This window comes from Lissotriton helveticus, chromosome 2_1 (assembly GCF_964261635.1).
Source record: "Lissotriton helveticus chromosome 2_1, aLisHel1.1, whole genome shotgun sequence".
Lineage (NCBI taxonomy): Eukaryota > Metazoa > Chordata > Amphibia > Caudata > Salamandridae > Lissotriton > Lissotriton helveticus.
The window spans coordinates 345068114-345089640 of NC_136059.1; the positions used below are offsets into that span (position 1 = coordinate 345068114).

Genomic DNA, 21527 nt, shown 5'->3' on the forward strand with positions numbered 1-21527 from the left:
GAGTCTGCTGTCCTTACGTACGCCAAAAGTCCAACAGCATGTCACGTCGTTCAGGAAATAGCGAGCAGCAAGCAAAGCCCTGCTCATGGTGGCAGGTTTTTATACCTTTCTTTCTAGCTAAACTTTCTACATTTTGCATTTTTTAAAACAAATCCGAGCTTTTCATTGGCTGTCCTATGTCAGTCCAAAATAAAACATTAGCTCATCTCGTTTCTTGACCAAGTCCAGGCTTCACATAAGCCCTATTGTCTCTCACTTCCACATCTTTCAGCTTCCTCAAGAAAGTTACATTTCCTCGAGTTTTGAACATTTTCTTCCTAGCCTCGGCAGACACTTTAAGTTTCTGTCCTTGAGCCTTTTCTCCGAGAGCACGTTCAACTCAGTCAAAGAACTCCTTTTTCAATTAATGATGACTGTGCAGTAAAAAGCTTCACAGCTACGCATGTGCAAGGCTCCACTCTGGACAAGCTTTCGCGTCTGCAGCTCTGTCAGCCATGTTTTCTGAACCACCTTTAGGCCTCACTTTGGAAACTATTATTAAACAAACACATTGAGACCAATTCTGTTACCCACCCCCTCTACTAATTAATCCTGTTAATTATGTTACCTAGCAAAGCACATTCAAGCAGCATTATATTTACTTCTCCTTTAGGATCTGAACGAACTCCTTGAGCTTTTGTCACGGAAACAACATAACATAAGCACACAAATAAGCACATGCCATTAGTTAAACAGCCGCATTTAATACTGACAAAGACAATAGACAAGATTCGTTTATTATTTTTTCTTTGCATTTGCAACATAAAGCACATTAGTTTATCCCGTGTGTATCAATGAATGTATTCTTAAACCAAATGTATTAGTAATTTCACCACAAGCTTATTAATTCAATTATAGTTATGGGAGATTAACTTCACAAGTTTGAACACAATTTTGTTCTTCACCTTGCTTCATCAATATCAACAACATGTCATCTGCTAACAATAGGGCTGGGATCTTAGTCCCCCCAAGAACCGGGGAGTCATTGTCACAGGCCATCAATTAGTCCATACATCCCTTAATCAACAGCAAAAATAGTGTGGATGCAAGTACATAGCCCTGCCGGACTCCTTTATCAACCCCAAATAGGCCAGTTGATTCACCATTGGGATCCCATCAGACCTGAGCGAAATTATCACAATGAAGATGTGTGATGATGATAAGAAGGTGGTCAGGAAACCTCATTTCACTATGGATTCTCCACAATCTGTCCCTGGGGACCATGTCAAATGGTGCTTTAAGATCTACGAAAGCAGCATATAGACTACCATCACCCAAAACTACCTCTTTCCACCTTACCAACTGACACCTGAAATCAGCCTGGAATTGGGTCAGAATTTTACTTCTCAAGAGATCAACGAATCCAACATAACTTTACAGATTTGTTTTGCCTACAGTCAACAAGGCTGATTGGCTGGTACAGTTTTGATCCTTTTTTTTATGGATGGGGATTATCTCCGCCCCCTTCCATGAATTGGCAATATCTGCACCTGCGAGTATGGCGTTGAAAACGGAGGTGAGATATAGTACCCAAATGGCTAGTTTTTAGAAAAAGAGGTCCACTGAGATTTGGTCCAAACCCGGGGCCTTCCCTGGGTTCTGGGAAATTATGGTAGATTTGACCTCAGTGTTATTGAAGAAAAGTCCAGCCTCATAGAAAGAATTTGTATTAGAAGGAGATGGACACATGGTAGTGACTTGAGATTGGCTAAATCTGTTTTGGGACTCACAGTTTGTAAGTGGGAGTGGACAACTATGTAAGGTTTTTAAGTGTGTCACCCAATCTTGTGATAAAATATTGGATTCTGGTTTCATCTTAACGGTCTTTGCACAGTGATAAATTACATGCCAAAAGACCCTTTGATTCCCATTTCACACAGCTGCTAATAATTAACTCCAGATGGCTGTGTCCCAATCAGTTTTTGCAGGTTTTTGTGCTTGTTTGTAATCAGATCTGGCGAGCTCTCAATGGGGGGAGAACCCCCCATTGAGAGCACCTAGAAGATGGCTTTTTGCCAAGCTACAGTTCTTATTATACCATGTAGCATTTACTGACCTGGATGAATTCCTTATGATCAAGAGCTTGCTAAAAAAAACTGCATTTTGAGCTCCTCAAAGCATTTGGTATGGACTCCCATGATGTCATCAGGGATTAACTCTGAACCAGCTAGGAGTGACATTGAAGGGATCACATTGTGATAAATAAGGGCATGAAGAGCCTCATTATTCACTATGCTCCCCCATGTGACCATTCTATGGTTATTTCTCACTGTCAGGGCACCTCACTGCATGCTCAATTTCCCTATCAATTCCCTGTCGGACCTGCTTGTTATGCCACTGAGAGTTAGAATATGGAGAAAATTAGTACTTTCTGACGTAGAATTAACTTCCATATCTTCGCTATTAACCCAAAATTGGAGGGACACAAAGAAGTAATCAATACTGCTTGTATAATTATTTCTAGTGAATGACGGGTGTCTCTTTAGGCCAGATTTAGATCTGCCATTGCAAGCTCTCAGCTGGTTACTTATACTAAAATCTGTCAGTTGCAAAGCTATTTTAGGGATTGCTTTTAAACATGGGCCCCGGATTTGGGGGATGCCCAAATAATGATCCTCTCCGTTATCCAATTCCCTTTGTAGCATGTTCAGTTTGAAGCACACATTAAAAATCCCCACCTAGAATCAAAGCAATGTCTCCTTTAGAGTTAGTATTAATAATATCTTGTTATTTTTAATTTATTTTTTTAATCCTCATTAGCCTTTTCGCCACCCATTTCTAGACAAACGTTACCATCCATGGGCTTTTTATCTCATATACCATCTTTACAGACAAGGATTCCTGCAATGCTACTTCGAGTATGGAAGCTCTTTTGCTAACCGGCCCAAGTTTTAAGTATCCATCTCTTAATACACTGCTGCCTTGTCAAGTTCAGTTTCCTGACAGTGAGGAAAAAGAAGCCGCCAGCGAGATAGGCCAAGACCTTAATCATCGGATTGTCATTAATTAATTTGCCTACTCCAAACCACAATAACCCTCCCTCACCCAAAATGTGTCAAAAAAGGTAGCCAAAAATGTACACTTTTCCTTTGTCTGATCCAAGGTACCTAATTTAGCAGTATATCTCATAGCTTGTAACCAATCCAAAATCGTGGGGGATAGGGGAGACACCCATAATTTACAGACCTCCCTCCGAGCCAACAGAATCCCATAGAAGACCAATTTCACTTTATCATCCATATCCTTACTCTGCAATGTGTATCTTCCTGTTATAATTAGTTCGGGGCTTACCTCAATCTTCTGATCTGTTGCTTGTGATAGACAGTTACTTACGGCCACCCAAAACTCCCTGATGTTTGGGCAGTCTACAAACATATGCAGATCATCCTCGTTGGGGCTCCTACATTTAGGGCATTCCACCAGTCCGCCAGCTTTAAATTTTAAAAGTCTACGAGGAGACCAGTAAGCCAAGTGAATTGTAAACAAATGGTTTCGCTTTAAGTTTGCAGGTTTGACTATTGTATATAGCATAGCCATAGTTACTTGCCATTGTGTCTCCGTTGCAAAGCCCGGCAAGCAATCGCCCCATAGAACACCAGGAAGTGAGAAAGCGCCATCCTCCGTCTCCAGTATCGACCAATACCACAGGGCCACTTCCTTTTTGTAGGATTGGGTTGAAAACAGTTTTTCTTCTAGCTCATTCTGGAGTCCGACAATATTTTCTGCTTCACTTGCCCAACTGTGGATTTACAGATACTTAAATTTTGAGAAGCCCTGGCTCCACCTATCCTGACATTGACCCCATTCAATCAGCTTTCCTTCTGGAAATAGGTCACCCCATCGCTCTAGACCCGACGCTCTCAAAGGAACTGCCAGCGCATCTCTAGACCAAAGCGGTGACCCTGGGCCATCCCATATTGGCGCCATACATCCATAATAAGGAATCTTGAGTGCTCTCCTTATCCTATACCAAAGTTCCGCCGCATCGTGCAGCCTCTTGAGTCTTACTTTCTTGAAAAACCTTGGATCAGAAAATTTGCACATAAAGCCATACTCATTGTATTTACAAATCTTTAGCATTGCAGCAAACATTAATCCAATAGCTGAAATTGTTGGGGTATTCAACAGCATTCTAAAGTTTTTTAACTGAAAAGCCCAAAAATATAACTCAAGATCAGGGGCCGCCAATCCCCCTTTAACCAGCCTTCGTCTTATCTTATTAGTATTAATAATATTGTTTAGTTTATGAATTACAGGGGAGTCAGCTGACCTGGGAATACTGCTCCTACAATAAACATTGACCAAATGAAGTTTATCTTTCCTGTCGGGCACAATGATCTCAAGGCCAAGGATATCTGGGGAGGCAATGGATAACAGTCTACCCTGATACCCTGGAGAAATGCTAATCAATGTGGTGAGTCCACCTGACAGTCTACCTGGTTAAAACTTTTAGGCAGACACATGATAGGTCGTGAAACCCTTCCTGTGGGTGGGAGTATTTTCCCATGATTCCTGAAGCATATCAATGTCTGCCTTATCGATGAAAGACCCCCATTCCCTCCAGAGGAACTTGCTCATCAAGCACGCAACGTTCCAGGGAATCAAGGTCGAAGGAATTTACAAATTAAAAGTAAGTGAAATTTGGGCATCTTGGTGGCTTCAGGGCATGCTATAGGATTGGTCCATGGTTGATGCACTGCTGGGGGATATAAGAACTTGTTCAGTGTCAAGATGACGAATGTTACAAGAATCCAACAGTGGCGAGTCCAAGGCGTGTAAAGGGTGAGAGTGGGAGAGCAGCATGAGTGTTGGCTTACTACCAATACTCATGGGCATCTAGTCTACTCAGTCTATGCAAAAAAGAAATTAAGGAGATTGGGGGTGTGCAGCTCTCTAAAGAGAATTAAAACACTTTTAAATTGAATATGAGAGGTTGTTGGGTGACTGGCTCGAATTTTAATGGAGAAAAGCCCATTAACAATGAAATGGTGAGTGAGTTGTAACTTGATGCAGTTCAGATTTTCCTAACGCTGCAGATCCAATGGATCGCTTTATTAATCAGAGAAGCCTCATCTTTTCTGACTTTCGGAGAACGTTTGGGACCCCAGTCATGAATATCATCCTGGAGGGAGAATGGAAGCTTTGATTGGGGTACAACAGGGGGGCATAGGAATAAGTGGCTCAAATGTGGGGTCAAGTGCTGGAGAAACAAAGAGGGATTCAGACGGTAGGAAATGCAAGGATACAGATTTGGATACACACCCCCTTGACCCTCTCTTGATCCCCTCCCATTGAAGCACTTCTGATGGTAAAGAGATTGAGTGGAATCACAATTTGGGCCTGGTTTGCAGCGTGGTACGGGAGAGGTGTATTAATTCGTGCCACAGAATTATTCTGATTGCCCAAGGGTCTAAAAGTAGAAGTAGCTAGGTCACATGGCCTAGTCACCTACACTTTAGACTGTGATTCAAGGTGAGGGTCAGTCACCTGTTTGCAACTGACCTTGTGGACCCCCGTCCCACTCCATTGGGAGTGCTCATATGATTTAACATTTCACAGTGTGGAGCTCTTCTATGTGGGACTTGACTTCAGCCCTCAGTGATTTTAGAACAGCCAAGAGATCCTTGATCTGGGCACCATAGTTCTCTACCTCTATAGCCTGCTGGGTTGAAGTAGCAAGTATTTCAATATTTCATGGGGGCACTTCACTGGCGGCAAGTACGGAGAATTGATTAGCACAGTTAACCACAGGTTCTAAGGGAACTGGAATAGATTCAGGTGTAGGAGAGCTGCACAAGGGAGTACTATCTTCGAAGTTCTTCCCCAGTTGATTCTCATGATTCTCATTTGAAATCAGTGCTGTAAATAGCAAAGTTGTAAGTCTGGTGATTTTTTTCTTATACATAGGGACAACTTGATTCTTTTTCCGGACTGCCGCATTGGAGCAAGAATTCTCTGGCTGTAAGAGTTGTTCCACCTCCTCGATGAGATTGTCTATATCATTATTGAACAATGATGGAGGTGCACAACTTAGAAAGTCCAGCAGACCAAAGATGTATGAAAAAAGTCACTTATTTATTAGATCAAAATATTTCAAATTTTAAAACCAGTTGAATCAGAATATCAGCCAACGCGTTTCGCTCCCTCATTGAGAGCTTCCTCAGGGCTGAAACCATAGATAAACATACAAATATATAAATAACAGATATAAAAACAGCATGTGTAGTATATAGATATTAATACAAATAAACATAAAAATGGCACAAGAACAACGAAAAAACAACAACAGCAAGAGTCACCACAGTACTTTTAGATGTTGTAATAAACCAAGTGATGTATTGGTTAGGGAAACATGAGAGGCACTTAGCACATCCATCATATAACCATCAAACATGACTGTGAAATAACATGAGGTGCAAGAAAACAACAGTGTACTTAAGACTAATGTACTTCGGACACAATTATTCACCTGACCTTTTATAATGTAATGTTAGCATCTCACAAGAATCAGAACGCCTGCCAGGACTTTAGAGAAAAGGGGAAAAAAGGGTAAAATCCCTAGCAGGAGAACAGGTCAAGGAAAGTATCGATGCAAAGTAAAAAATCAGACAGAGGCCAGGGGAAAAGAGAGACAAGCAAGAAGAGAAGCCTTTATAAAAAATTGCGAATTAATCTTGATCAGCCCGAGGCACGGGAACAATGCGGCTAGATCAGTTGACCAAGAACGGTGCAAATCAGGACAGACTGCTAACCACAAAAATATATCCACAATCAGTCAGTTTCACAAAAAGAGAAAACGTAAGTTGAAATTGCTATTACAATCCTAGGCAGCGTGGTCGGTAGTATTGAAGCCAGTCGTTACCCAAAAGAGATCCTATGAGGTGTGACAAGTAAAGAGAAAAAGGTAACAAAAAAGTCACCAGACAGTCAGAGATAAAGCACACACAAGGTATTCACAAAAAGGGCAGCCAGGACATAGACGGACCTTGGAGTAATGAGAGGTCTATATCATGTAGTGTGGCAATGTGACAACAGTCAATGGATTGTTTGGCTCCCTGAGGAGTTTGCTAGTTCTCTTCCTTTTCCCCATAATATGTTAAAAAAAACATTAGCCTGTCAAGCACATGAAAATTAAAACAATAAATCTTTAACAAGCTTTTACAAAAATAAAATCTGAAATATAAATGGCTAGGATCCCGAGGAGGGACACGGTTACCACAGGCAGGTTGTAACCAATGAGGAACGCCGAACAGTCAAGCAGGGTTTTTCTAAAGGTGTTAGACACTAGCTTACATTATCGATTGCTAGATTTATTCCTGGCATTGCGGGTCTGTATAACTATTAAGGAGAGTCAATGGCATGTGAGTGGTGTACTCATACAGGGGTATGGGCACTAGTCCCCAGCGGCTGGTCTTCGCAGCAGCTTAACCCCCAAAGTCTTGCACACAAAATCCTGGAAAAATTCAGTAGTAGCCCTCCTTTGGCACCAATTAGAGGCTAATGGTGGCCTCTCCACGAAAAGACCCAGTGCTGCTAGAGTTATTTACCCCAGGCGGACAATGCTGAAGTCTAAGGGTGATATGGAACACCATAAAGCTTTAACAAAGCCACTCAACCCTGGATAATGCACCAACAGAATAGCAGCACTGGTTGCACTCACCTCTTCTCCTGGTCCTTGACCCACCACCTCCACCTGCATTGAGATGCAATGGATGATTGACAATACTTGTGATCAGAACTATGCGGCACTACACTCACTACACTCACAGCCGACAACTACCCTACCGTACACCTGTGACCGCAAATGGACCAGGCACAGTGACTGCAGATGGCCCAGCAGCAACAACGTTGGCTGCACCAGTACACATCCAAAACATCGACCTCAAGCAGTGCAGACCAAATTGGCCACAAGCTACTGGTGCAAGGCTGGTTGAGGACAGGTGATGTCAAGGGGCATTTAACAAATTTAAAACAGCCTTGTGGGGTTAGAAGACAAGCTTTCTCCAGCAATATCCTGGACTGCAGCTTCCCAGCCTTTCCACGCAACTTTCCCCCCAGCTCTTAGTTCATGTCTCTTCCACTGTCCAACGCATGGGGTGGGCACCGGTACAGCATCAGTGGGAGGCCAATCTCAATTAAAAAATGGTGTCACTTTCCTTACATGCAGATTTAAATAGCATGAACCTGGCCGAGAGGCATTGGGGCACTTTACTTGAGCTCCAGATAATATTACAGAGGGTCATATTATTTTTGTTTAGGTTCATGTAGATTAAGTGATTTGCTAGAATCACAGGATGTTGCAGCACATTTTCATTCTGCCTCTGACATTAGCCTGCTGGCCTGACTTCATGTGTGTGGGGTCAGGGTCAGTATATGGTTAGTAAGGCTGTAACAACAGAATTTCATGTTGTGCACTAGGGGTGGAGTCCCAAGTAGACCAAAAAACGAGCCTACCAGTTGGCCTCAGCCAGAGGCCCATCTGCCAATGGCCGATTGCCCACCATGCCAATCTGAGGCTGACTGTAATGCAGAATTTGATGACACATTGGGACCACTTGGCTTATCCGGTCTCTCCAGTAACCAGCCTGCTACCTACTATACAGATTCTAGAAAGTCTTCAGCTCTGCATTTGCTCCAGTATCAGTATTGTATGTCAAAATATCCAGCACAAAATTATTGTTCTTCAGAAATATGTCCTCTCCCAAAATATTGTAAAAGCAATATTCCTAGATAAGTAAAATCTACTGTTCTTAAATCTACGTCTACATACCTTTAAGGTATATAGTCAAAGCACATGTATTGGAGTTAGGTATAGGAAACCAGTACTTACATGTATATGTAACTTCACATTGTTTTTGTAGTCGATATTCTGTCTACAATATTTGTGTAGCACAGCATTTGTAGCTCAATATTCTAGTACTATACAGATACACATATATTCACTGTTAACCTACTAAATGTGTTTTTCTGTTTTGCAGTGAAACCTGAGATGCCTTATAATTTAACAATAACATACCACAAAGATGCAAAGGAGTACATTATCAGCTACATGGCAGCATCCGTATACCTAAAAGACAAGTTAATCCATCAAATTACAATACGCAAGAATAATGGAACATGGGAAGAAGTAAGTGGGGATTTTTTGTGAGTCCTTTATGTCAACATTCTACAACGCATTTCTTCTGCCATTGGAAATTGGAGTCTGGGCAGTTAGCAACTAATATTCAGCTGCTTTATAAAGTTTTCATCTCATGCTAAATTGCAGTTATTCTTCTAAAATGTTAATGTTAAATTAATAATACAGTAACTTGAAGAATCACCATATCCACATACCACACCAACTAGGAAACGTCCCTTCTAGATAAAAGTATACATTGATGCTAGTGCTTCTCGTACACCAGAGTAGTTTAACAGATATTCCTACAAAAGTCTTCCTCCATAACATGTTCACTAACGTGATGACTGGCTTCCTTTTCTGAAACATGGTAAGATCAGCCTGAGGCACTACCAAGCCACATGTCTAACTACTGATCTTGCCCAAAATAATTATCTTCACTTAAAGACATCAATGGAGAAAATCTGAGAGTGAAAACAATGTTTTCTTTAAAAATAGTGATTGTTAGACCTGGCTTATCTTGGCGTGATTACCCCTGACTATTTGCCTCAATCTCCTTTGCTTTTAGATGCTTTGGGTACTTTGCCACTCCTGATCAGTGTCAAAGTACAAGTGTTCCCTGTGTAAAGTGTAATGGTAATTGGTTGGCCATGATTGGTATTTTTGCCTTACTAGTAAAGTCCCTAGTGATGTGCACTGTGTGTGCCAGGGCTATTAATGCAAAGGTGCACAGAGAAGGGAACTCAGGCCTGCAGTTTAGGGCCTGCACGCAGTTTGCTAAGTTAGCATGATGTCCTGACAAGTGCAACCACTTGTCAGGCCTTACTTTCCCTTTTGCGTACACAGTGGGCACCTCTGTGGTAGGTCCAGGGTAACCCCTGGGCAGGGTGCAGTGTAAGTAAAAGGCAGGACATATACTGAAGTGTATGCTATGTCCTGACAGTGAAAAACACTCCATTTGCTTATTTACTGGTGAAAGGCCATCCTGCCCATTGGACAGAATGAGGAGGCTGGGTATTGTGTTTGTGAGCCTAGTTTCCCATAGATTTAAAATGGAGAGGTGAAGTTTAGTATGTATGAACTCACAGTGGCATAACAGATATTTCTATGAAAGTGGTTATGTCACTGTGTGTTCAGAAACCACTCTTTTAGAAAGTGGCTGAGTTTTGTGCTTTAAGCATTTCTGTGTGTCCCTGCTGAATGTGGATTTACTGTCTGGATCTGTGAGGAGAGAGGAGCTGGAAGAGGTCTTGACCCAGGGAAGGGTTGAGATGGCACCAGGCTGCCCTGCATCTGGAGAGTAGGGGGAAGAGAAGCATGGGAAGTGAAAAGACCTGGGATGCTGCAATAAACCAATTGACCCATCTCTTGCTGAGTAATTTAAGGATCCAGACTCCATTATCAAAGGGAGATAGGTGACACTGGGAGGGAGACACCCAGAACTGATTTAGGCAGGGGTCAGGGACCCCTGAGCACAACGAACTTCAAAGACATTTAGGGGCATATCTGTGAGAGCTGAGGCCCCTTAATGTTGGAATAGAAATGGATTGAGACTGAAAAGGCTTGGACCCATTTTGTGGTCAAGAGGAACCTCTGCTAAGGAAGGAAGAACTGAAGAGACTACTGGGAAGGACCAATCCTTGCTTGATGATCTGGGGATGGTCTGCAGTTTGCTGTTTTAACCAAGGAAGAGGCTGTTGGGACTGTGCTGTGTGTGCTGCGTCCCCCTGCTTGATGAACACTGTGCTTTGTGCTGTGTCTTATTACCCCAAGGGCCCGAGGTGAGCTGGCTCCCTATTTGGAAACACAGGAACATAAACGTTTCCGGAGAAGTTTCAAGCAACGCGGTGAGCATGTGTGTTGGCAGCTTAAGACCCTCGGAAGGTATGCTCTGTAATTTTGGACACACAGAGGAGGAGTAAGACTCGGACGGGCTGGGTGCATGTCGTGGAGCACAGGAGGCATTGGTGAAGACCGCCTGGTCAACGTGTGCACCGAAGGTGAAGTGAGTCTTAGACGCGCTGGGTGTGTGTCGTGGTGCACCGTAGGCATTGGTGAAGAGCGCCTGGTCAGCGTAAGCATCGAAGGTGGAGTGGGACTCGGACGCGCAAGGTGCGTGTCGTGGTGCACCGCAGGCATTGGCGAGGAGCACCTGGCCAATGTGTGCATCGGAAGTGAAGTGAGTCTCGGACATGCAGGGTGCATGTTGGGGTGCACCGGAGGCGCTGGTGAAGAGCGCCTGATCATCGAGTGCACCGGAGGAGAAGTGAGGCTCAGACACGGTGGTGCGGCCGAAGGCGTTGGTGAAGAGCACCTGGATATCGGGGTACCGGAGTTGGAGTAAGTCTCAGTGAAGCAGTGTGCGTGCTTTGGTACAACCTGAGACTGTGGAGGTGATCGCCTAATCATCGTGTGCACTGGAAGAAAGTGAGCCTCTGCAGCGCGGTGTGCGCGTCTTGGTGCCAACTAAGACCGCAGGAAGAAGTGCCTGGTGAACGTGCACTCGGAGTCGAGGTGAAGTCTCATCAGCATTGTGTGTGTGGCTTCGTGCCAGAGGAGACCCGGAGGGTGCTGTGGTGAACGTGCACCCGGAGTAGCATAATCTCAGCGGCGTGGGGTACGTGTGCCCTGCGGCCACCTGAGACCCACCTTACAGTCGCTGCCGAGCCGCTGAGGCCCATTGGGAAAGTTCTGCATGGAAGAACCAGTTCGCTGAAGGAGGAGAGGAGAGTGGGGTCATGCCCCCCAGGTAACGTGGATCACTGTCTGGGCGGGGTACGTCCTCGGAGGGACACTCTCTCGGCATTTCTTGGCCTCTCAGTCCTGCTGGTGACGTGATTGGGTCCCGTACTGACCCAAGGAGTGGCAGTACTGGGGCCTGAGTGAGAAGCTGTACTTTATGATCGTTGATACGTGTGGAGGGCAACTGTTATCGAAGAGGCTGACTGTCGTAATACACATTGCCAAAATTGTTGCTAACGAACTGCTGGACTGTCTTATGATGCCTGACATTATTTCTGCATAACGAAGTACACAATTGTAGCTCTATGTATTGTATTATTTCTCCATTGCAAAGTACAGGATTGTAGCGGCCCGCATTGCATTATTTCTCAATTGCAAATTACATGATTGCAGTGGTGCGCATTGCATTATTCCTTCATTGCAAAGTACGTGATTGGGGTGTGACGCATTGCATTATTCCTTCACTGGGCAGTACATGATTGTAGCAGTACGCATTGCATTATTTCTCCCATTGGAAGTTACCGAGGTTTATCGTTACGCATTGTATTATTTCTCCTTTGCCAAGTACAGGATTGTATCATTACGCAGTGCACTATTGTTTGTCCATTGCAACACGTGTGATTCTAGCATTACAACCAGCATAGCATGTGAAAAGCGGTGTTAGGGATTTGTACCTACCAGCCAGCCTGAATGAATATTACCCTTCATTATATGTTGGCTTTTGTAATGTGTGGTCTGATTATATATCTTTCTATATAAAGTTTATACTTGTTTTATCAAACTTGTGTGGAGTCTATTTGTGGTGTCACCAGTGGATTGCTGTGAGTGAGGTTGCACATACTGAACACTTGTGCCTTGGAGATAGGCCTGGCTGCTCATGCCAAGCTACTAAGGGGGTGAGCAGGGCTATCTCAAACTGTGTCCTTACTTGGCCTAGCATTGAATGGGGAGTCCCGAGTCTCGCATTTGGTGACAGTGGTGCGGGACGGGGACTCCGGCTTCCAACAGTAATCTAAATTATGATTACCACCTTGTTGATTATTTCCATAAGATCTGTAATGATCAAAGGGTTCCTGAGGGCCAAAACTCAAAGGTAATTGTCCAACGTGAAACAGCCACCTCTCAAGGAGTTTGTGGGTCTCATGACATTTTTTTGATGTGAGGATAAACACTCTTATAACATCCAATGAAACACTTATGGGTGCTTGTTTTGGTCTACCACTGAGGTCAATGAAGCTCAAAGTATTCCTGAGGACCCAGACATGCAATACGAGTTTTGCTTCAAGTGATACACAAACTCATTAACCTAATAGCTACCACAGATATGATCACACCGTCTCAAAGAGTTTTTAGTTCTTTTGCTATGTTTTCAAGATGAACAGAGTATTGCACTATATGCTTTAGCATAAAGTCAATAAATTCTGCCTCTTCATTTGTTAGGTTATGTTAAGTTGGTGTCTTATAGAGCGCACGGCTACTCGGGCAGAGTGTCCCGGCGCTAACAGATCTGTGGTGAAGAGACCAGAAAAAAGAAACTATAAACCATAGAGCCAGGTCTTTAGTTCCTTCCGGAAGGCCAGCAGATTGTCTAACTTTCTAAGAGACAGAGGAAGTTTATTCCAGAGTTTTGGAGCCAGTAGTCTATAGGAACGACCACCCATGCGAGCACGTTTGATAGTTGGAATAATGGCCAGGGCTTGAGAGGCCGAACGGAGAGATCTGGAAGGGTGGTAGAATTGCACTCTTTTCCTGAGATATACAGCGCCAATACCATGCAAGGATTTGAAGGCCATGGTCAGGTCTTCCGCACCGGCAGCCAGTGCAGTGAATCGAGGAGAGCTGAGGTGTGAGCTCGGACTACGGCCCACCTACAGTGAGAGAAAGACACTGTGAAAAATCTTGCTAGCTACAAACAATATCATAGATGGATGATGTTCATTTATCTATCATCAACCAAACTTGAAAACAAAAAAAGGGAAAATCGAAAGTCCTTCCCTTCAGAGAGCATGGAAGTCATTCATCAATAAGAACCATTCCTGTTTCATTTGCTATTGTGAAATAACTTTGAGTGATCAAATAATTTCACATTTCTATGCTAGGTAGAGCATATTTGCAGCAGATCAGAGCAAAGATACTATTCCCACCACAGGATCTTTTTTCTACCGCTCATAAAGTTTTATCCAGTAGGTCAGTGGGAAGAACCACCTTTGATATCATAGAGGATGGACCCACCGTGCCAGGCGACAATCACTCCACTTTGTCTGAACAAAATGATTTCAGTGGTAGCACTTTGAAAGGAAACATTGAAACCTTGAGTCCTCAATACTCATCCATTCTTTTGTAGGGACCTCAAACTGCCAGAGGAAGTGAGCATGAATCTGTTTCAGTCTAACAATACAGGCTGAAAAATCATTTGGAAAATAGTGTCTATCGGTTGAGGGATATAAAATTTGTGTGAATGCATTTTGAGGTTTACAGTTGGACAATTTGTGCTTGGAACGCAGCTCAACATAATTGAGCCTGTACACTCTAGGCAGTAGTGTTGGTTTCAGCTAGGTCTGATTATAAACAGAAATTGGAGTTTATTAACTCTAGGAGTGTATTTATCATTTATTGTATTAAGCCTTCTGTGTTAGAATCTGTGAAGAGTGTGTCATCCATTAAGCACAGAGAGTTTGGGATGGCACCATAGAATGCTGGGGCTGAAATGTGTGTGACAATTGAGTTTGAGACAGTGGAGTGGGCAGTTAATTGGTGAGAAATGCAATTTTAACCCATAACAATTGTTTGATGCTTGATGTACCAAGGTGGTTCGCTCCACCCTTTTCTGATTTTAATAAAATCAAATAAAAGTATTTTTGAATTGTATTATAGGTGAGAAGTGTTTGAATCACGAGGAGGCATGAGCAGGATCCGCTTATCCCTTAAACATGTCTTTAAACAGCAAAACACTAGGGTAGCTCTTAGTTTGAGACCACGGCCAGTGGCAACACTACTGTCTTACCCTGAAAGAGGCTACATGCTCCTGAATTCATAACCAGTTACAGTGACTTCAAACCCATACAATAGTGTGGGGCTCTGTGTAAGAAGTAGACCGATGCTCACAGAAGTAAAGAGGATACTATTTGTATGACACTGTAGGATGGTGCTCCCTGACGCTGACCAGGTAAGAGAGGTTGTATGAAGGGATGACTGCACGAGGCTATTTAGTATATGTATACAAGGGAAACCCAAAGATCGTAAGGGACCAAGGGTACTTGAGTAATTCCAGAGACAACGGCCCCTTAAAAAAAGAGAATGTTTGGCATTTGCAGATATCAGTTTCACTGAATACTGAGAAAAGTTTTAGATCAATCCCTGTGTTAAAGGTAACGTCCATGTATACTGGGAAAACCATGAAGAATGTTACGGAGGGCAGACGTATTCATAGCAATAGTCAAAACCAGAAAGCAACAATTCACAATTAGCCATAGAGTTTCTGGATAAATGTACAAAATGGATTCCTGACTGTGGTTATCAAGGATTCTGTAACGCTTATTTCAATAGCTCTTTTAAGTACTGTTTTGTGTTCTTTGCTGTCATGATGGCATAGTTCATTCGTACACAGGTTTGGTCAAAGCAGTGGCGGATCTGAAACAGATTGCAGAGATACATAAAGAATACTGTGAGTCTCACCATCAGTACTGAAAAAAAATAGAACACTGCTAAAAGAGTAATAAACACTGATAAGAGAAGGGTGCTTAAAAATGCCATTAAAGGAGCAAAATACTGTTCTGTCAGTAGTGACCTGTGAAATGGTTAAACATGTAGGTTTGCTTATGTGTAAAAAAGTAACCACAATGCCAACCTGCCAGATCACGGTACCTAAATAATGTAGAGCAAGATTGGGAGGAAGGGCTTTCTCAGTGGTTACAGCTCAGGCATGGAATAGATTGCTACGTGAGTTGCACTTAGGAGCTGAACCATTTAAAATTTTGCAGGGCTCTGAAAATGCATTTAGGTCCGGTCTTGAACAATTGAGTATGCAAGCTAGTGATGCAGCGCGGCTCCAGAAATTCTCTGTAAAACCATCACCTTATCCCAGAGAGCTATTCAAACATTACTCAACAGTGGGGCCCATAACACTGCGAGTCACTCATACAGACATTTACCTTGCGCCGAGGATTCGGTGAAGACCAAAGCTGAGCTGCTGGATTATAGCGGAGTGTCTAAATTAATACTAAATTTTGTACATTTATATACATCTGCAGTTTATTTTCTATTACCATGGTTTGATTTAAAAAACATTTAAACACACCAACATTATTTGTCAATGAATCTGCTAGTAAAAGTTATCTAAAGGACAACAAGACCAGCTTAATTCTCCAATAATTTAATTCTTATTTAGAGACCTAATCTCCTAGCATAACCTCTAATTTATTAACCCTAATTAATGTAAATTAAAACATCAATAACCTGAAAAGAAAAATGTTCAAATTCAAAACATATATATTTATTTCCATGGCTCGCGCTCTCCTCGAGTTCTGTCACACATGGGCACATTGTCACAAACTCAGAGTCACGGTCAGCTTCCATTTTTGTGGGTCACATAGGCCTCAATTGGGAACTATTATAAAAATAAACTCAAATAAACATTAACATTTAGAAATAAAGCCCTTCTGTTTACCTCCCCCCATTCTAAGATATCCCAAATAGTTATTACCTAGCATTTTAAGCTACACATAAGCATATTTTACTCACCATTCTCCGTCATTTATACCACTATAAGACAAAAAAAAGCACATTCATGCAATTTTTGATTAGATTATAGCAAATGCGCACAGATTAGGCATGACAACATTACACAATTAGTAGATTATGGTTCACAATACATGCAATTTAGTATCCCACGTGTGTTTGTGTATGTGCATTCTATTCTATGTTGGTTAATTTCAAAACCACACGATTAATTCATGTTACTGTTATGGAGAAGTGACTTCATGAGAGGTATACAAAAATGTTTGTTTCCAACCTCGCTCCATCAACTCCCTACTTTGGTGATTTATCACCAAATAACACCCAAAAATGTGTACATTTTCATCTCAACATGTTTCAAATTCTCTTAATTAGTATGAATTATACTCTAGTTTCTTCTGCCTTCTTTCTATCTTGATAATGTTTTTCCTTGAACTCTTCCATCTCAATACCACCTTTATCTCATTCTCTGTCTTTTTTCTCTTCAATCACTCTTATTATAGATCTTTTGACATTTCTTCTTTTTCTAAATTGACAACTTAATCTTAAAATTAAAATTACAATTTTTATTATTGTTACTGGAATTAGCACTAGATCTACCTATTTCATAAAACTAATTGTTAACTACTGAAAAACTTCTACCAAGTTTCTCAAGAACACCATCACTCTCCAATGGTTCAACTTCCTTATGCAACTCTGTAAGATTTGTAATATATCTCTCAATGTTTTGGTTTTTGTCTGGAATGTAGGGACAACAATGTTGCACCTTTAAAATTCCATAAACTCCTCCTTCTTTTGCCAAAACTATGTCTAGAGCAAGTCGATTTTGCATCACCATACTTCTCATAGCAACCATTTCAGTGTTTACCATTAAAAATCTTCTAGCTGTGTCTGTTGATAAACGATCTATTATCGTTGATAATTTTCTAATTCTGTTTGCATTAAAGGATATACCCACTGCTGATATCAGTGCTCCAAAAACATCACCTAATATTTCTATCACACTTTCTCTTTTTCTATGACTTAAAGGTGTACCTATTTCATGAATTCCATTAGTACCTCTATCTACATGAAAATGTTAGGAAAGACCAAGCCTATGTAACAGGACCCGTTCCCGTGGTCTGGTGATTTATAATAAGCTTTGTTCCCGCACAGAAAATAGATACCAGGAAAAACTGGATCATTACCACTTTTGAATCCCCAACCCCCTTTTATGATATAGGTATCTTCACATTGACTCGCTCCCACAAAATAATTGTCATACACAGTGCTATCTCTCCGAATACATAATTTCCCTAATAATGGTATATCTATATTTATGGCCACATTCACATTACGTCCCTCAATATTATCATCCTCAAACGTCCGCTTTGTAGATTTAGTTTGTTTCACTTTTTCTTTCCTCTTGTATTGTAATCTTTTTTCCTCAACCATATTTAAAAAGACTTTTTCTTAATTTCTCATTTTACATGTGTGGCGGTTCAGAAGAAGGGGCACGGAGACTGCTGCAAGGTAAGTACGGTTTTATTTTGATAAAGGTCTTTTTCTTTCGATGAGTCAGTCTTTCTCTTGCTGAAGCGGCAGGGTCCAATGTGGCGGGTAGGGCACGGGTTCTTCGGGGGCTCGTCCGTCTCAGTCCGGTCTTTAGGGTGACCCCTTTTTCTCCCTTCGTCGCTTCCCAGCGCCACATGCGGAGAAAAGAGCACTCTCTTAGTAAGATGTTCTGGCTCAACGTTCTACCAGGGGAATCAGGGGAGTGAGGACACCGGTGCACGTGTATGATACAAAATGGTACGGTGGAATACAAGTGAAGGGTTCTAGGTGGGGAAAGGAGGTAAACGGAGGGAAGGGTAAATAAGGGGAGGTAGGTTGTTCACGCTATGCACAATATCTACACTGCGTCTCCACGCCTCCCCAGCCAGCCCGACATACGCTGACGTGCCTGGCTGAGCCACACTCCTCCCTGAGTGTGGCTGGGCACTGCGCGGTGATGTTAGCCTCCAGGCACAGCTTTCCCCGTCTTCTTCTTCTCCACGGACTCCGTTCTCCTTCTCGCTCCGTCTCTCATGCTCTCCACTCGCTCTCCTCTCTTCTCCGTAGTGTTGGAACACACCAATCCTTCCTCTTCCTGCTTTTTGTCCAATCCCCATATCAGCGCATCACCGGGGGGGCGTGTTGTCTTCCTCGAAGCCGTCCGTTCTACACATGAGCGCGGCACAGTGGGGTGTGCCTTCTTCTTTGAAGCCGGCCCCGTAAAAGGAACACTCATCGTTTTTCATGGGTTGTTGCGTCCACCAATCTTCTGACTAATTTCCCCAAGTGTCCTGAAGCGGTGGGAGAGAGGAGTTTGAAGGTACGTCATTTGCCCACCATTCATGGATCGCAGTAGTGTCTGTATCCCGTCCCGTCTCCCTGCTACACTCCTCCCCCCTTGGTTTCTCCCGATCGCGGAGAGGACCTAACCTAGAGAGGTAATCCGCATTACCGTTGTCCCTGCCCTTTCTGTGTTGTATAGTGAAGGAGTATAGGGTTGCAGGTAGAGGAACCATCCAAACACCCTCTGGTGTTGTGACTTCTGTCGATACATCCACTGTAGTGGAGCATGGTCAGTAAAAAGCGTAGAGGGCTTCCCCTCTAGATAATATTTTAATTTCTCCACTGCCCAGCGAATAGCCAAACATTCCCTTTCGATCGTTGGGTATTTCCTTTCTCTCGGGTGTAGTTTTCTGCTTATGTATAGGATGGGATGGTCGAGTCCATTTTTCCCTATCTGGGAGAGGACCGCTCCTATGCCAATGTCAGATGCATCTGTAGCCACTGGAAAGGGTTTGTCAAAGTCAGGGGCTATTAAGACGGGGCTGGTGATAATGGCTTCCTTCAGCCTCTCAAATGCCTGTTTTGCCTCCTCTGGGGGATTCTGTATCTGCTTCGGACTCACTCCCTTCCTGAGAAGATTCGTCAGGGGACTGGCCATCTCTGCAAAGTTGGAAAGGAACCTTCGGTAATAACCTATGAGGCCTAAAAAGGCCCTTAGATCCTTTTTCGTAGCCGGGAATGGTGTATCTCTTATTGCTTTCACCTTTTCTTCTTGGGGAGCTATAGCTCATTCTCCTAGCATGTACCCCAGGTATTTGACTTTGGGGTAGGCGGCCCTGGACTTTTTTGCATTTATGTGTAACCCGGCTCTCCTTAAAGTCAGTAGGATAGTCCTTAGGTGATTTAGGTGCTCCTGCCATGATCTGCTGAAAATGACAATGTCGTCTAGGTACACAGAGCAAAAGGATCAGAAAGGAAGGAGGATCTCATGCATCAACCTCTGGAAAGTGGCTGGTGCTCCATGTAGCCCAAACGGCAGCATGTTAAACTCAAAGAGTCCTTCATCTGTGGAGAAGGCCGTTTTATGTCTGTCTTCCTCCCGGAGAGGCACTTGCCAGTACCCCTTAGTGAGGTTTAACGTGGTTATGAATTGGGCTTCCCCTATGCACTCTATCAGTTCTTCTACCCTCGGTATGGGGTAAGCGTCAAACGACGATATGGAATTAAGTGCTCTAAAGTCCATACAGAATCTTGTGGATCCGTCTGGTTTGGGTACCATCACGAGAGGCGATGACCAGCTACTTGCGAGATGGTCTGATAACCCCTAGCCACATCATCTCTTGTACCTCTTTTCTTACGGTCTCACGTCTCGCTGCTGGAATCCTATACGGTCTTATTTTCACCTGCTTTCCTGGTTCGGTGTCTATTCCATGTTCTATCAAGGTGGTACATCCCGGTTGATCAGAGAACAAGTCTGCGAAGGGGTTGAGTGTGGCATCTAGCTCCTGTTTCATTTCGGGGCTGATGTCGCGGTTTACCGGTAAAGCACCCAGGGTATTGGCCTCTATAGGGGATGGTAAACCGAACTGGGCATTTTTGGGGGTAGGTCCTAACCACTTCTTCAGCAGGTTGATGTGGAAACCAAATCAATTCCTATTTTCTCCCAAGGTCTGTCAGGAAGAAGAATAGGTTGCAAAGGAGGAGAGCGTACCTTCAAACTCTTTTCAGCACTTGAACAAATCACTCACTCCTCAACGACCGTATCAATGTCCTGATCCATCTGGGGCCACCAGAAGTGCTCCCGGACCCTTCTCTTAGTTAAAGTTTTACCAAGATGACCCTCGTGTGCACCTTTGACAATTCTGTTCCTGAGGTCATCAGGAGGGACCAATCTATCGCCACGCATTAACAACCCTCCTTCAATAGAAAGTTCATTGGAAACCTTCACAAATGTTTGCAGCGAAATATGAACATTTTTCTCTCTAGGCCAACCCCCCTTTACACATCTCATAACCTCATTAAGGAGAACATCTTTTGATAGATGTTCCCTCCATTCAGCTTCACTAATGGAAAACATATCATCCATACCAACCGAAGCAACAAAACAGTCTTCCTCATCATAATCCTCCTCAAAATCATTCTCACCATCAGTTTCGATGGGATTTCTTGAAAAGTAATCAGCTCTTGTATTTTTGCTACCAGGAATATATGTTACATCAAAGTCGTATTGAAGTAATTTGGTTGAAAGTCTAGCTATCCTTGGTGAATGCTCTTTCACTCTAACATCAGAAAGAATAGAAACTAATGGGCTGTGATCAGTCCTTAACCGGAAATGCTTTCCCCAGATATAGGGGTTAAACTTCCTTATCGCCCACCAGCACGCTAAGAGTTCTTTCTCAATTACAGCAAAGTTGGGTTCTGAACCACGAAGAACTCTAGAAGCATAACCCAAGGTTTGCTCAACTCCATCTACTTCCTGAGTTAGAACAGCACCCAAACCTAACCCACTAGCATCCACAGTAATAGTACACATGGCATTGGGATTGAAAGGCTTCAACACTTTTGAACTCACTAATTGTTG

At 43.0% G+C, this 21527-nt stretch overlaps 1 protein-coding gene across 1 annotated transcript in view; it reads left to right on the forward strand.

Annotated features, from left to right (window-relative positions):
- Nucleotides 1–21527, forward strand: part of IL7R (interleukin 7 receptor) — a 705075-nt gene that overhangs the window by 226246 nt on the left and 457302 nt on the right. The window contains exon 4 of the mRNA XM_078674941.1: nt 9018–9166. Coding sequence (XP_078531067.1) covers nt 9018–9166 — 149 coding nt within the window. The remainder of the gene's footprint in view (nt 1–9017; nt 9167–21527) is intronic.